This window comes from Epinephelus moara, chromosome 22 (assembly GCF_006386435.1).
Source record: "Epinephelus moara isolate mb chromosome 22, YSFRI_EMoa_1.0, whole genome shotgun sequence".
NCBI classification, from domain to species: domain Eukaryota; kingdom Metazoa; phylum Chordata; class Actinopteri; order Perciformes; family Serranidae; genus Epinephelus; species Epinephelus moara.
This window is the reverse complement of record NC_065527.1, coordinates 18,564,470-18,581,712: the sequence shown is the minus strand read 5'-3', so window position 1 is coordinate 18,581,712 and position 17,243 is coordinate 18,564,470. Positions and strand designations below refer to the sequence as shown.

The following is a 17,243-nucleotide window of genomic DNA, read 5'->3' as shown; positions in this document are numbered from 1 at the left end:
TCAAATATGTCATAAAAAAATCATAGAATAGTATGTCGTCAAAAATGTCATGAAAAAGTCATGGTATAGTATGTCGTCAAAAATGACATGAAAAAAGTGATAAGATAGTATGTGATAAATGATGAAATAGAAAAAGTCAAAAAACTTTATGGTATAGTATGCCATCATAGTACAGTATGTGGTTAAAAATGTCATAAAAAAGTCATAGTATAGTATGTCGTCCAAATATAAAAAAAAGTCATAGTATAGTATGTCATAAAAATATCAAAAAAAAGTCATAGTATAGTTTGTCGTCAAAAATATAAAAAAAAAATCATAGTATAGTATGCCATCAAATATGTCATAAAAAAAGTCATAGAATAGTATGTGGTCAAAAATATCATAGAAAGTCATAGTACAGTATGTCGTTAAAAATGTCATTAAAAAAAGTCATAATTACAGTATGTCATCAAATATGTCAAAAAAATTCATAGTATAGTATGCCGTCAAAAATTTCATAAAAAATTCATAGTATAGTATGCCGTCAAATATGTCATAAAAAAGTCACAGAATAGTATGTCGTCAAAAATGTCATAAAAAAGTCACAGTATAGGATGTCGTCAAAAATGTCATAAAAAGTCATAATATATTATATCATCAAATATGTCATTAAAAAGTAACAGTAAGTATGTCGTCAAAAATTTCATTAAAAGTCATAGTATATTATGTCATCAAATATGTCACGAAAAAAGTCATAGTATAATATGTCATCAAAAATGTCATAAAAAGTCATAGTATATTATGTCATCAAATATGTCATGAAAAAAGTCATAATATAATATGTCGTCAAAAATGTCATAAGAAGTCATGGTATAGTATGTCGTCAAAAACGTCATAAAAAAGTCACAGTATAGGATGTTGTCAAAAATGTCATAAAAAGTCATAGTATATTATGTCATCAAATATGTCATAAAAAAATCATAGAATAGTATGTCGTCAAAAATGTCATGAAAAAGTCATGGTATAGTATGTCGTCAAAAATGACATGAAAAAAGTGATAAGATAGTATGTGATAAATGATGAAATAGAAAAAGTCAAAAAACTTTATGGTATAGTATGCCATCATAGTACAGTATGTGGTTAAAAATGTCATAAAAAAGTCATAGTATAGTATTTTGTCAAAATACCAAAAAAAAAAGTCATAGTATACTATGTGGTCAAAAATATCATACAAAGTCATAGGACAGTATGTCATCAAAAATATCATAAATGTCAAAAAGGTCATTGTATAGTATGTTGTCAAAAATGTCATAAAAAAGTCATAGTATAGTATGTGTTCAAAAATGTAAAAAAAAAAGTCATTGTATAGTATGTCGTTGAAAATATAAAAAAGTCATAGTATAGTATGTCATCAAAAATATCATAAAAAAGTCATAGTATAGTATGTGTTCAAAAATGTCAAAAAAAAGTCATGGTATAGTATGTCATTGAACATATCATAAAAAGTTATAATATAGTATGTCGTCAGAAATGTCAGAAAAAAGTCGTAGTAGTATATTGTCGAAAATATCATAACAAAGTCATAGTATAGTATGTCGTCAAAAATGTCAAAAAGGTCATTGTATAGTGTGTCGTCGAAAATGCCCTAAAAATGTCATAGTATAGTATGTCGTCAAAAATGTCATAAAAAAGTCATAGTATATTATGTCGTCAAAAATGTCATAAAAAAGTCATAGTACAGCATGTCGTCAAAAATGTCATAAAAAAAAGTCATGGTACAGTATGTCGTCAAAAATATCAAAGAAAAGTCATAGTATAGTATGTCACCAAAAATGTCATTAAAAAAGTCATAGTATAGTATGTCGTCAGAAATGTCATTAAAACAGTCACGGTATAGTATGTCGTCAAAAATGTTATTGAAAAGTCATAGTATAGAATGCCATAAACGTGAAAAAAAGTCATCGTACTTAAAAAAAAATCATAATAAAAGAAAAATGCCCAATCATTTTTATGAAAAAGTCATATTATAGTACATAGTCTGAAATCATTCACTCATTCACTACTGCCTACTCACTCAACACTACTCACACAACTTATCGATTCATTGATAATGAAAGTCATCGTTAGCTGTAGCCTGTGTTTAGCCATGCGGATAATCCACAGTCCTTATTATCAGCAGTCTTTAATGGAAGTATTTATTTAGTAGATCATTGTTCCTTTAAAAACTGTTGACAGTGAGGCCTGTGGATTGTTTTGAGTAACAGTGACATTTTTGCCAAGGCACATTGCTGTTACTTCTCAAGCCTGTGAGCACAATGAACAAATTTTCAAGCACCTTCATTGTATTGAGGTGAAGGCAGAAATCCTACAGGTGAAATAAAAACGTGAACTATCTGCATTGCTATAAAGATACCACTAGGGGTTAGGGTGGGAAAGTGTTTTGTTGTAATTTGGGCTAATTGATACTTTCACAATACACATATCACACTAGAGTGAGAAACCTTTATCCGTAGGTAAAAGGTGCAAACAAGGATGCACCATGACATTATCACGTTCCACAATAAGCAGCAGCAGCAGTGGGATATACTAAAGTGCTATTGTGTTCATTTTACACAGAGCTTATCGCTCTATTCACACACCACAAATTGTACATGCAAAACTGTTAGAGGGCCCTGTCGTTCTTCATAACCTTAATTAAAGTGCACTGGAATGACTGTCACGCATTGACACCAGTGGTTTAGTATTCACAATAAACCAACACATCCATGCTCAGCCTTCAAATGTCATTCACTCTCAGCATAAAACTAGTATTGTTTGTCCTTATTTTTCAGTTAAAAAACATTCAACCGTAACAATGACAAAGACCCTGCATTTTAAAGCCTTTTCGATTCTGTCCACCTACCCATTCCCTCGCTGTGTCAGCTTTCGATTTATAAAGAGCTCAGGCAGGTCTGTAAATCAAGAGTGAGCGCACAGGGACTGTTAACATGCTCAAACCCTAAATCCTGCTCACATTTCATATTTTAAGTCGTTCCTGAAATGCTGCGATGAAAATTAAACAATGCTGGGGGAGAAACATTTATTACCAACAAGTCAGAAATTGTAGGCAGGGGAAAAGAAAGGAAGGAGTAATGCTGTCACATCGCACAAATGTCAACATTTCTGTACAAAAAAGTCTGGATACAGTTCAACCTTCTGGGTGTTGTCCAGTGCATAGCACACAGTCCAAACAGGGATTTGGTCCTCGCTCAAAGGGAGAAGTTTACCCAAATATTATTGGTCAAAGGAATGGCAATGGGTAACTCTCCTGCGTGCGTGTGTGTGTGTGTGTGTGTGTGTGTGTTAAATAATTAATATCTAGGTACCTGAACACCAGTCTGTCCAACATACAGTGCTATGTGGTATATAACTCACTGCCAAGTGCCTGCCACGTTTATCAGAGCTGATGGCACAAACGAATCGGTAGTTTGCATTTAAAATATTGCAGAATCTGGTTAAAGAAATGCTTTGGGGTTCAGCTTATCTATAAAGTCATGAAAAAAATCATCCATGCGTCCCTTGCAGATCATTTGTCAAGTGCTCTTTGCTAATTATTTAGCATTTGCTTGCTATGTTAAAGGCTCAATTCGCCCAAATTAAAAAAATCTAGTCATGCTAGCCTTTAATACCTCCGCCTAGGAAGTCATGCGTTCGGCTTAGTTTGTGTGTAGGTCTGTCAGCAGAATTGCAGAAAAACTACTATCCTGAGCCAGGAAAGAGCGCGGCTTTCACTTCAGATATCACAAGCAAACATGGTGGTGGCTTTTGCCAAAATGGTGGCAGCTGGAAATGCAGTGCTAACAGTATTAATAGGGGTTAACTCACACTCACGGAGTCAACCTGAGTGTGAGCGTTCTGTGGAAAGGTGTTATGATAATGGCATAACAGTGCTAAAAGCCTAACAGTAGCAACAACAGCAACAGTGCTGACAGAGCTAACAGTATGATCACGCGTATATTGCACCTTTAACATTGCGAAATATGGCATTTGGCCTTGGGGGAGGTCTATGTGTGCCCTTTTTATTTATTTCAGGATTTTAGATACCAAAGAAATTGTTCCTATCACAATTGTTGAGTCTTGATTCAGCATAACCAGGACACTGTTTCTGTACAAGGTAAGTTTTAAATGTAATGCTATGTGTCCTGCAGTAAGTTGTAAAATGAAAATGCCATAAACCTGAAAGAGCTGGTGAAAGTCTTTTCCTGTTGGCAAGTATTTGGTACGAAACCCATTATTTATATTCAGCAAAAGTTTCACCAGTCTCCAACACATATCAGCTGTAGTATCTAAGTGATCTTTAGTGAGTATCTAAGTGTTAGCATTGAGCATTAAAACAAAGACCCACAAAAAGGACACATGGATGGTTTTCACGTAGTCTTCTCTTTGTCCACATCACTTTTCAGTAACGGGCCTCACCTGGTCTCAACATGAACACACACAGAAACATAATATTAGAGTATTCTCTGAATTATTTCAAACTATTCATGTGCTTGTTAAGCCATTTAATGCTATAATGCTAAAGGGAACTCAAACTTATTTTACAGGATTCAATTCGAATTGAGAACTCACACCAGTGGTCTTTTAAGGCAAGGTCATGTGGCAGTTAGTGCAACCTCAGTGTCTTTTCTTTCACACGGTTTTCTCCAGACAATTTAAGAAAGAAGCCAATATTGATATATATCGCAGTTTGATTTTGCAGCTCTGTGTGTTTGTGTTTAAATCCAGTTCATGTGTCCTCAAACCTTCGGCCTGCTCGCCTCACTGTCTTTGCTGGTCTGGTCCTCTCGGTCTACCCCGTCCACCAATGCTGTATCGGGGTGCACTTCCTCTTCGTCAAGGGTCACCACCACGGGGGGCCTTCTCCTCCTTCCTCCTCCCCCTGATCCACCGCCTCCTCCTTGCTCAGTCTCCTCCTCCTCCTCGTCCTCATCTTCATCGCCGGCCTCTGTGTCCTGGCTAGCTGAGTCGGTGCAGGTGGATGAAAGGGAAGAAAGCTTGTGGCGTAGCTCGGCCTGGGTGGGAACCTGGAGACTGATCTCAGTGGTGAAGGACTCAACGTCTGGACCTGGGAGGAAGAGGAGTCATTAAGATAAGGAGTCACATACCAGGATAGGTTGGGAGAAAAAAAAAACAACTCCATTATTTATTATTATTAATTACTTATTTGCTATCTTGGACCAGCAGCTGCAAATAAAAGGAGGGCACTGTTGTAATTGTTGGAATTACTTAATAGGATTTGTTTAAACTTGAAAGGATTTGGCCAGGCTCTGTCGCCTGAAGACATATAAACTGTAGCAGAGATATTCTTGCATCAAATTATTTTTAGATGAAGACTGAGCTGTCAGTAAGATGCTGTAGGATGTTCACTGCGACCGGAATTTTCCCAAGCAGATGTGGACAGATGGTGTTGGTGCATCGTGCCTAAACATTGCTCCTGTCAATCTTCCGAGTCTCATATTTCTGCTTCAGCAAATTCTTTGAGATGGATTATCTACAGAAAGTTATTTCCCCTCAGTTAGTAAGTGCTGTATGACTTATTATAGTTTAAATGAATGGTGGGGCACCTACCTGTGACAGGTGAGGCGGCACTGTTGTCCTCTCCCCCAGAGTGCAGAAACACATCCAGAGCTTCGTGGTCAGACATGTCCATCAGATCCATCTGCTCCAGCATGTCAACATTCACCTCCATGGACGACATGCTTCCTATTGGCTCTGGACACGACACAGGACAGTAAAGATATTAAACCTCACACAACATTGAAGAGGGCAGCAGCAAGGGGCTGAGTCCAGGAAGACAAGCACTTTCAGTTTATTTGTCTCAAAATTTGCCAAGCAGAAGCAAATGGGCACAAGCTGGATGGCATTTGAAATGGGTAAGCTTGTGTACATAAAGCATTTTGTTTAACCTTATGATGCAAAGCATTAACACAAGTAATGGACTGCCAGGTGTCACTGCATGTGGAAAGCTGTATATGAGGCGACAGGCAATACCTACAATTTCATTCAAGGGTTGGTTCAAATTGGTTTACCTTAAAGCTGTGGAAGGCACTTTTATTTCGGCGTCACTGGGCAAAAATCCCGTAACTCTCAGCCTATTGTAATTCAAGTGGACTAAGAGAAAACTAGACTTCTGCACCTCCTCTTGGGTCTATTTTCAGGCTTTAGAAGATTTAACCTGTGACTAGAGACTACAAATACAGGTGCATGTCCCTTCAGATGGTGACAGTCTGATTCCATGGTGAGCAATTATGCCAAAAAAGTTGCTACTCCAGCATTGGCAACGACTACACTGCAAGGCAACCTCAAAACAAGACGAACTCTCAAGAGGAGATTAACAATAAGCCCAAAACAATACCTGTCAATATCGACAAAATGTTTCAGAAATGAAGAGAAAATGTTGCTAATAGTTTAGCCTTCTGCTAACTGTAGCCAAAGTCTCACGACTGCAGCTAATTCAAGGTTGATGTCTGTGTAGCTTGCCAGAGCCTCGAATAACAATATGTCATCTCTTACAGGTACAACCTCTAGTGAGTGACTGTAAGACTCAAACTGTGACTCAAATTTAGCCAGCATGAATCCCACTGACAGGGGTCTGATTATGAACTGCCCAGACTCCCCACCAGATCAGCAAACTTTCCGTTGCTGCAGTTACACAGGTTAGACCCGGTGCTGCTGCTGTCATCACTGAATTCGAATTGACTGAAAGTCAGAGGCTATATGTTTTATATGAACGTGATTGAACAAACATTGAAACTGGCTAACTAGCTTGTAGCTAAATCATCAGTATACATCAACATCAGTGGAAACTCCTCTTACACCCCAGCTAATACGCTAACTACTACAGTCCTGGATTCACCTCCTTGCAGGGGTAATAACCCCCCTATTCACTATCATGATGTGCTGCATGCATCACAAACAGCAAGTGCACTGTGGGGATGATAGGGTGTTGGGGGGGCAGAGATGCGAGCACAAGAGCAAGAAGGGAGATGATTGGTCGGCACAAAGCACTGAGTGAAGACGTCATTGGCTACCGTACCTCAAGGAAATGAGGAGAGCAGAAGAGGGTGGCACAGAGAGGGAGAGCAGAAGAAAGAGACACATCTTAGAGGAACAAGGGTCTAATGCTCGCTAATAACTTCTCAGTATGCAGCCTCTTCTCATGTGCATTTCTACATCTCGCCTGTCAGCTATGCAATTACCACCACATAACAGCTATTCAGTCTCACAAAACATAGTATGCAGGATGTTGATTCAGTTCTCAAATAGAGCTGTCTTTCCAGCATATGAATAAAAATCAACAAAACTGCACACACACACACACACACACACACTATGAGGGCTCAAGCGTATCAGCGAACACACACACACTGCATTCACTGCNGCGTAGACACGCAGGTGTAGTGTATGTGTAGCGTTTGTAACACGCTGTGCACGCGTACTGATAAGACGTGTGAGAGCGTCGTGTGAGTGGAGCGCACAACACCTGCGCGTCATGTAGCAGGCGTGTGTGTAACACTTGTGTCTCCATAGTAACCCTATGTAAAATGTAGGCGTGCGCTCACGCAGTTTGATTAGATCTGATGTGTGCTAAGTAGGCGCAAGTGACGCGTTGTAGTGTGGTTGGGTGAAACGTTTGACCCCTCATACACACACACACACACACACACACACACACACACACACACTTGAACCAACACTATGGCTATGTTGTGAAAGTCTTGGTCCACAGAGCACTGTGTTGAGAACATCATTTCCATGTGACTGCCTCAAACATGTTCTTCTTTTAGCCCTACTGTGACCTTGCCTAAAAGGATCTCCTGCTGGGAAGGGCTGTTTTTGCTTGCAGTGAGACTGCAGAGAGTATATATATATATATATATTTGTGTGTGTGTGTGTGTGTGTGTGTGTGAGTGTGTATAAAACCCTTGAGACTGGCTTTTGATGGCTCAGTGGCTTGACATCCACAGCTCTTATTCTCTTTTTCTTGACTTTCTCCTTTCAGTTTGTTTTCTGTATCTCTCCTGTCTTGTCTCCAGTTATGTCTTTTGCTCCTCACTAGCGCCGCCCTGTTGCAGGGATTTGTAGCTGCATGAAGGATGACAGTGTGCTGAGTGTCATTCAGCTCTTACACCACAACCTTATTTTCAGATGTATTTCACCAGAATTATGATGCGATCCTCGTCTGTAACTAATTACAAATATTCTTAAAGCAATTATGACTGGTTGATTCGAATTGGTCTGCTGTGGATTTTTGTTGAGCAGCCCACATACTAGCCTTTGTACTGTGAATTAAACATCTCCTCTGTCTTTTTACCATGAATGAAATGTAGGCGACACGAGATTCTGACTATGAGCTAATGAGCTGTGAATATTTCATACATTGTACCTCAAACCTGGCTTTGGTGATTGTTTTTGTCATGGAGATTATGAAAAACACTGCACTTAAAAAAATAAAATAAATAAAGCTGTATTGAGTGACAGTGAAGATATAAGTCTGCCCCTCTCCTCTTCTTAAGTCTCTTTCCATTCGCTCCATCTCCCCTCCTTCCTTACTGCTCCACAATCCTCTCTAATAAGCCATTTCCAGAGGATTAAGGGAGCAGGATAGATGAGTAAAAGAAGAAGAAAAATCACATTACAAACTCTGGGCCAGCGGAGTCCAATACATCTTTCAGTGTGGGGTGCATATCTCATGCAGCCCCTCATTTCAGCACATCCTTTGGGTATTTTAGCACAGGCATTTGGCAGTAATACATGGGGTAAACTGCAGCAGGATTCTATTACAATCCCAGCGGAAGACTACATTTATATGGCGCGATGGCATTTTTCAAAGTAATGGCTCTACTTGTGTGTTTAGCGGCAGGCACTCAGTGTGTGGAGCCTCGCTGCAGAAAAGCTATTATGGCTCAATCTTGTGATATGCAGCTGAAGTGTGAAGGTTTCAGCTGATGGTATCAGGACTGTGGAATTAATTCATTTGAATACTGGATGGCTTTGCATTCACCCCTGAATAAGTAACAGACACCACAACCTAAACCTTAACATTTTCTTTTCTCTCTTTGCAGGCCAAAAGATGTGCTAAATTTCAAGCTGTTAAAATATAATCAGAGAGCATGACTGTAGTATCTGATGAACTTCTGACCTCACCTCTCCTCTCAGCAATCTGCAGGTAGCCAGTGGACAGGTACTGCTCCATGTCTTGCTGGAAGGCCTCCTCAAAGAACTTCTGCCTTTCTTTCAGCTTGACCTGCGGGGCCGGGGCCCCTCCCTGTTCTGCCCCAGGGACTCTCTGTGCATGCTCCGTGTCTAGCTCCACTACAAAAAAGAGAGAAGAAAGTTTGCGGATAGGGTTAGATGCTGGACATGAGACAAAACCATGGAAAACTAGGAGGCACCTGAAAAGCACAAACCTCTACCAAAAATTAGCAATTCTTAGTAACATAGTATCTCAAACCCGAGTGATGAAAAAACCTGGTGAATTGTTGCTTGGCTCTACATTAAGCTTCTGTTCACTGAATTTCATTTCCATTGGCTCCTTTTTTAAATACAGTCAAATGTAACTATCTTACAAAACTTTTCTGACAAATTTCTCTGATCCAAACGCTTTCATTTGAAATGAATAAGTGCTTTGGCAGATAGAAAGCGGCCAAACTCAATCTTTACTGAGGCAGAATGATGTAGAGCTTTAGTGCTCCACAGCATTCACATATTCTGCGATTCACCCGACCCCTCAGTGACTCAATACTCTGCCTCCTGTGGGTTGCACGAGAGGGATCACACTCACTGAAGTCTCATGCATGCAACCCCCTCTGTTGCACGCACTTCAATAAAGCCAGACTCATCTCCTGCTGTCTGTACCCACAGTCATGCTGTGGACTCAAGGGGGAACTACGCACATCTTAAAAAGTCATACATGTTACTCTTGTAGTCGAAGGCAGTCTAAAAAGATTAGTAAACATGAACTATTCTCTCCCAAATCCAAAAACCACAGTGCTAAAACTATAATTTGTGATGTCAAGTATAAAGTCTGTACTGCTCCACTGACAATTAATTGGGAAAGATGTTATAGATGATGCACCCAGGGGAATGCTCTGAGTATATCAGTACAGTTTCTGTTTCAGAGCTGAGAACACTATACTAGAATAAAGCTCATTTGGGTACATTGTGTGGGCCAACGAAATCAGGCTACTGCTCATTGTCTCTGAAGCAGCTCCAGACTTTACACTTGATGACATCACAAGGTTGAGATTTAGTTCTCTGGTTTCTTCTCTGGAGATAGAGTGGCTCATGTTCACAAATGCTGACTGAACTTTCTCTGGCCCTGAAAATAACATACTGGATTATTAATTTAGGTGGTGTTTCCCTTTAAAAGGGAGATTCGAGATAAAAAGGTTACAAGGTCACTACTTAGTCACTGAGTTTGACATACAGTACATTAAGAGTTTGGCTAAAAGATTCTCTTAGATATTGAATGTTTGGCTTTGACAGCAAATAAAAATTTGGAGATGATTTAACATGCTATCCCTGGTCTTGACAAAGCATTTACTTGATTTTGATTGGTCCACACAAAACTGTGGGGCAGACTGTGATTGGCCCTGACCTGGCTCAGGAGATGGGATGATAGAAATCATGACCCTGCAGATAGAGAAACATTCTGTGTGCACGCATGTGTGTGTGTTTGGGCATGGCCGCAGCCTGGAGTCTCAGACAGGCTGTCTCTTTAGTTCACTTGTCTCCCTCTGATAGATGGCAGCATTATATAAGACCACGCTGACGCTAACAACTGTGGCAAGAGCCAGGCCAGTGCATATGAAATGTCTGATGTGTCTGATGTCCAGGGACGTGTACAGGTACTTGCTAAAGTTACCTAAGAGACAGCCCATTTGCCCTCTTTGGTAGTGCTGCCCCTCTGGAGGAACAAACATTTTATTTTTTGCTGTTCTGAAAGACAAACACGAGTAGCTCATGATTATTTGAGTTGACAGTGTTGACAAAGCGATGTGCTATGACCCCTGTCCTGTGGCACTGATGGAACCCTCAATGATTGCTGACCATTGAGGGTTCCAGTGTTTCTGAGTTGTGGAAATGATTAACGAGAAAAGGTATAACCACTGGGATGCCCTGTGATTAATCTCCACTTTCTTCCGAACAATGTGCTGCTTGTCACATTCGTATCACATTGTACAATACTGCCTTACACTATCACATGAACCAATCCTAGCTAGCTAGCTAGATGGCTAATACACAGGCAGCAGGCTAGAGTACATGTAAGAGAGAGACCACAGAGAGAGAAAGAGCCAGAAAGTTCGAGCGGAGAGAGCAATAGCCCCTCAAAATGTCTGTGCACACCTCTGACAATATCTTTGACCCTGAGGTCAATATAGATCCTGGGTTAATTTAGTGAATGATTGGTTAAATAAAAAAAGGAGCCAACTTGAAATTGACCTCTGTTCATTTTCTCTATTAGACATCAACTGTCCTCAACAGAATAAATCAAGCATGTTGCCTTTTTTAACTTCCCTTTAAAGGAAAACCTCATCCACATTTTATGTGACCTTGAATTTGGGAAGAAAACTTTTTTTTTTTTTTTTTGCATGCCTCCACAGAAAATGGCATCATAATTAGTGCTTCTCAAAGTCAAGGATGCTCTCTTACGTCAGGTCCAACACAAGCTAGGCAAGACTCCTTCCTGGCATTCGGTGAACACACAATGTAACAGGCTGTTGAGTGCCCAGGTGTGCGTCACTGAAGAGGCCCTGCCTTCAGTTCCAGCAAATAGTGCACAAAGAATTGTGGGTACTTCACGCCCACTTGAGATACACACGTGCACCCTTGAACAATCTCTGTAAAATTGTCTGAAGAATGGACACAGTACTTGGTAGAACTGGAATGATACCTGACATTGGAATAGTCCTTTGGAAGGATTTGATGACGTAGTCTCCTCGAAATTCAGTGGTTAAAGGCCTCGTCCTTGTCTTTGAGAAGCACCAGTTGATTTATGGTTTGATTGGGGACCAAGTTTAGCAACAGCAAAACTATATGAAAACATCTGTTTCAAACAGCTCCAGTCGTATGCTCAGTGCTTCAGTACATTTGCACAAAAAAAAAACCTTAATATTGGCGTCTGGCTTTAAAGAAAGCGCAGACAGGTTTCACTTTCAATTCCATTTTAATTAGTCAAGTTTAACATCTCTATGATTGTATCCTCCACTGGCAAGACTTTAGTCATTATAGTTGAAATATATGTACAAACTTAATCTTGCCTGTGTATTGCATGTTCTTATTTGTTAATAAAGCGTGACAGCATGCAGTAAGCAACCCACAGTACAACAACAACTAGTGGCATCACAACTAGCAATGGTACACGGTGTTCACACACTATCAGAACAGAGAAGAGCCACACACACACACACACACACACACACACACACAGAGGTCAGTTGACTGGTGCAGTTTGAACATTACCTTGTTATGACTATTTGCATAGGTCATATTGACCTGTCTATGTTGCACAGCTCTGCACCAGCCTCTGTGTCGTAAACCAGCCCCCCCCAAATCAATACACTGCTTCAGGAGTGTTAACTGTACTGCAGGATCAGAGTGGGCACCCTCACACAGGCATGATAAAACAGGCTGGGCCCAACAGGGGCTAACAGCAGATGGACACACACACAAACACACACACACACAAAGGAGAGAACAATGAGGTCCCACCAGAGCCCCTTCATGATGAACACAACACCACACAGCCCTGGGAGACTGGGAAAATAAAAGCTCCCTCTCTGTGTCATTCCTCACTCAGTGTCCAATTTATCTCCTCTATCTGACTACACGTCCTTTTTCTCCATCGCTTCCTCATCGTTCCCTCCTGACTCTGTCCTACCATCTCTGTTGGCTGGTGTGTGTGTGTACGTGTGTGTGGATGTCTTGCAGAGACTGCTCTATTAGATTAGGGGCCTCAGGGAAGCTTTGTTCAGATTGTCAAGCATTGTGTGGGGTTAGTAACAGAGGCTAGAGACGGAGCGAGGGAGAGAGAGGGCAGTGCGTTTACTTATAATTAGGGTTTGCGGACAGACAGCATTAATGATGGAGCTAGATCCTGTCTTTTTATCTCTCTGACTCTCTAATCGAATTCTCAATCCATTATTAGTCTGTGCTGTCTATTTATTTAGACCGTGTAACTACTGTCTGCCAGTCTTCATGTCTAAACCTGTCCTTCCTTTGTCCATCAAATCTACATATAATCAGTTTTGAGAGCTGCAGAGAAAGTCACATGCTTCCAAAATTACACCTCAACAAAAACATCAAATTTATCCCTATTGCCACGGTATTATAAAATCAAAAAGCTTCTTAACCTAAGCAAGATGTTACGCATGGATAGAGATGGTTTATGTCAGTATTCCTGTCAAACACTCAGATGAATGTCACATTTTACCTTTAATGATGAGCTTTTTTTAATTATCTGTCCAGGTTTCTGTCGAGCATAAAACCACCTGTCTTTTCTTCCCAGTCTCTCCTTCCTCCCCCTCCCTTCTCTAGGTCTTTTCTTCATCATCATCTACCAGACAACCATATCCTGCTACGCATGTTACTGTAGCTACGAGGACTATTTTTAGCCCTCGCTCATATTTAGCCCTCAGGATTAAGTTTGCGCTGATGACTTTAGTGTAGGAGCACAAGTCATTAAGTCAGACTAATTCCAGTCTTACGGGATGTGCTGCACGTAACAGTCGCACAGACATACCTCCAGATTCATGTGATGGTGCAGTACACCAACAAAAATGTTCACACAGCCTTTCAAAACAATGTGTTACACCCTCATGGGACAGTAGGGCTGTGTATTGGCAAGAATTTGGCGATATGATATGATTTTTTAAAACCAAATTTTAGGAAAACTGTCATAAAGAACTTTTTTTTACAATTACATAAGCAGGATCTGTATTTGTAGTTATCACAGTCCCTGTAACCTCCAATCTGTTTGTGCAATCTGTGCCAGGGAATTAACATGTGCCTACATCGGTCAAAAAAAAAATGCTTGTAGGACACTTTCAGTATACAAATTAAGCAAATAAATAATGTAAAAAAACATACTTGATAGTGTTTTTGAGAATCAATACTGTAGAATAAAACATAACATTGCAATACTCAGGTGTAGCGTTATTTTCTTACACCCCTATGGAACATTATAAATATCCTTTATTTAAAGCTACTCTTACCTTTTTTTGCATTTCACACAGCGCTTAGAAAAAATTTGAACATCCACAACTCCCGCCTCCCTCCAAAGTCCCACCCCCCTCTTCCTGCAACTCCACCTCCCTCCAAAGGCCTACTCCCCCTCTTCCTGCAACTCCACCTCCCTCCAAAGTCCCATCCCCCTCTTCCTGCAACTCCACCTCCCTCCAAAGGCCTGCTCCCCCCTCCTCCATTACGTCCTATGATAGACGTAGGCATTGGCAAGGTAACGTTAGATACACGGAAGAGGAGAGCGAGTGTAACGTTACAACCAAGACAGTCAAACGCAACCCCGGAGTTTTAAAACTCAACCGGAGTCAGTGAACTAATGAGTTTTAGAATAAGGTTACAGTGCTAATGTTAGATAGTAGCGTCCCTGTTGGAGTGGCTGGAGGTGGAAGCGGTGGTACGCATTTGTCTGCCATCGTGACCGAGAAAAGTTTATATCCACAAGCGTCCATGTTACTAGCCTATTTGTTGTCTCACACACTAACTTTTCCTGGTCGGGCAGGGGGGGGCTTACGCGAGCGGTTACATCAGTCGGAGGCCTCCACGTGGGGAAGACAGACAGGACGCTCGGCCAATCATTGATTGACTGGTCGGAGTTTTCTTAGAGCCATATGAGAATGGTATAATTATGAGTTTTTATCTCTGGTGGAATTCACTTACATTTTAGTGTGCCATCAGCTTATTAATAGCATTTTAACCTAAACAAAGAAAAGCGTAAAATTTCCAGAAAGGTAGGTGTCGCTTTAACTAGGTGAAGTCTATTTGAAATTATAATCTTTTTCTAAGAGCGACCCAGCAAAGATGGCAGCATAAACACTGTTACAATAATAAACACAAACAATACAAAAAGACAAATACAATTGTCACACATATTAAGATGTACAAACAGGCTGGCCTGCAATTTTCTAAAATGATTTCAGAAAAAAAATTGAGAGCAATCACACCGACCAAAAGCACTATTAACTCCTCCTTAGTAATCACAGTACAGTGTACAGTATTCCAGGAAAAAGGGGCAGCATATTTAAAAGCTCAGGGGATCTACATGTGTAGAACATTATAAGAGCGCAGGTCACACTGATTTTTGCACATGTATGTACACAGATAAGAAGAAACCAGCCCACACAGAGATTTATGTATAAAAAAACAACCAATGCAAAAGTCTGCAGACACACAGAGGATGGCCATTTAGCAGTAACATACAGTGTACAGTGGTGTACGCAATTTCTACAACAATTCATACGTGCAGTGGTGAATAAGCTTTCACACAGATGCACACATCTGGTAATGATTCACAGGAGCTAAGGCAATTACATTCTGTTAGTCACAGGAGATGATGTCAAATCAAATGACATCATTTCATTCAGTAACAAAGCCAAATGTTTTGGCACTTATTTTAATAGCTGCTCCAATCCACCTCTACAGAATGAACACAAAGAGGAATTTCCATCACGAGAAAAAGACAAAGTCAACAGGTCAACGTGGGTCACAAAGTCTCTAGCAGTGAATTTCCTGTCATAGTTCTGCTTTCAAAATGAAAACAAAATAATTTCATTTACAAGAAACACATTAGCTTAAGAGTCTGGTGTACTACCTGAGCTTGTACTCGCTGTGTTACTCGGTGCGTCTGTTCCCACAATCATCATGCAGGCCAAAGAAAAAAAAAAAAAGCGATACCGTCCCCTCACCGACTGTTTCTTTTCCTCGGGAGCTCAGCAAGCACCAACACACACCATGTACTCACAAAGTGCTGTCTGTTCTCCTTCTCACCTCTCCACTGCGTGACCCGAAACCCAGGGGAAATAAGAAAGAAAATAAATAACATTAAATAATCTCGTTCTGCTTGTTCAGGTGGCTATTTGTGCAGATGGATCGATATGAAATGAGACTTTTAATGTAATTTCACTCATGTCTCTTTGCAGCGGCAGACAAACGTCTGGTATGTGCTCTACAAATGCAGGAAGCAGAAGCCACAGGAAAAAGGCTGGTAAGTCAGGGTGTGTGTGTCAGTGTGCGTGTGTGTGTTGGCTCGCTTACATGAATGTGTGGGTGATCCTGCACCTGTGTGAGCTTTTTTTTTTTTTATAGAAGCAGTTTATATAGAGACATAATGAACAAGCAGAGATGCCGAGCAGCTTCATCATTTACTCAGTCTGTATTTTACTTGTGTTGTGTTTAGATGTGTGTTTATGACCAAAGAAGAACTGTATTGATGATGTAAACATGTATTTCTGTACAGAAGTGCAGCACTTCCTTTGCCCTTTATTTGCAGCTATTGTTTCACGAGAAGTTTCTAAGAACCACAGCTGAAAAGTAGAGACGAAACACACCATTAAGGGCAATTCAAAGCTTTAGGATTCGGCTCAAGCTTAAGATTTGCCTAAATGGAGTCATTTTCTCACAGCTCGGCTCACAGAGCAAAAAATGCAAATCTTACATTAAAGTGTTCTTCATACAAGCTTGGTCACCACATCTCTTTTATACAGGAAATGCTAATTTGGGCTCACTTGCAACAGGAACTAATTTTATTTCATCGAAGACATTCGTCTCTTTTTCAACAGTGTTTGTGAAGCACTAATCTTAATTAGAGCTCTTTCAGAATTCTGTTTAGTAAGATTTCTTAGGTATAAAGAACACTGAGTTAGAGCACCCACAGACTCCGTTTAAATGACCATAAATAACAAGTAGCACTAACAGCCCTGCTTTTGAAATGGAAATATATCTCTTTAGGAGTCATCAACAGCCAATTCAAGTCACCGCTGAGCCGGTCCACAGTCATTTACACTTTGTAGTGTGCTTCACATATCAGGTGCTGCTGGGGGCTGTGCCAATGGAGAGAAGGTTGTGTTTGAAGCCTTGGTGGACAAACGGATGGATGAAAGTGTCAGTGGCCAGTTTGCCTTTAATGCCTGCCACAGGCACAGGACTAGAGCCAGCTTTTGTGTGCCTGTGTGTGCAGACAGTATTAGACATGTAATGGTCCTCTG

At 40.4% G+C, this 17,243-nt stretch overlaps 1 protein-coding gene across 1 annotated transcript; it reads right to left on the bottom strand.

The window, feature by feature from the left end:
- Positions 1-3,053: 3,053 nt before the first annotated feature.
- On the bottom strand, positions 3,054-16,219 carry dtnbp1b (dystrobrevin binding protein 1b). Its single transcript, XM_050033842.1, has 4 exons — positions 15,851-16,219; positions 9,166-9,333; positions 5,587-5,730; positions 3,054-5,083 (listed from the first exon to the last, which is right to left on the bottom strand). Exons 1-4 carry the CDS (start codon positions 15,900-15,902, stop codon positions 4,755-4,757), a joined length of 693 nt encoding a protein of 230 aa, XP_049889799.1. The 5' UTR covers positions 15,903-16,219; the 3' UTR covers positions 3,054-4,754.
- Positions 16,220-17,243: the final 1,024 nt, after the last annotated feature.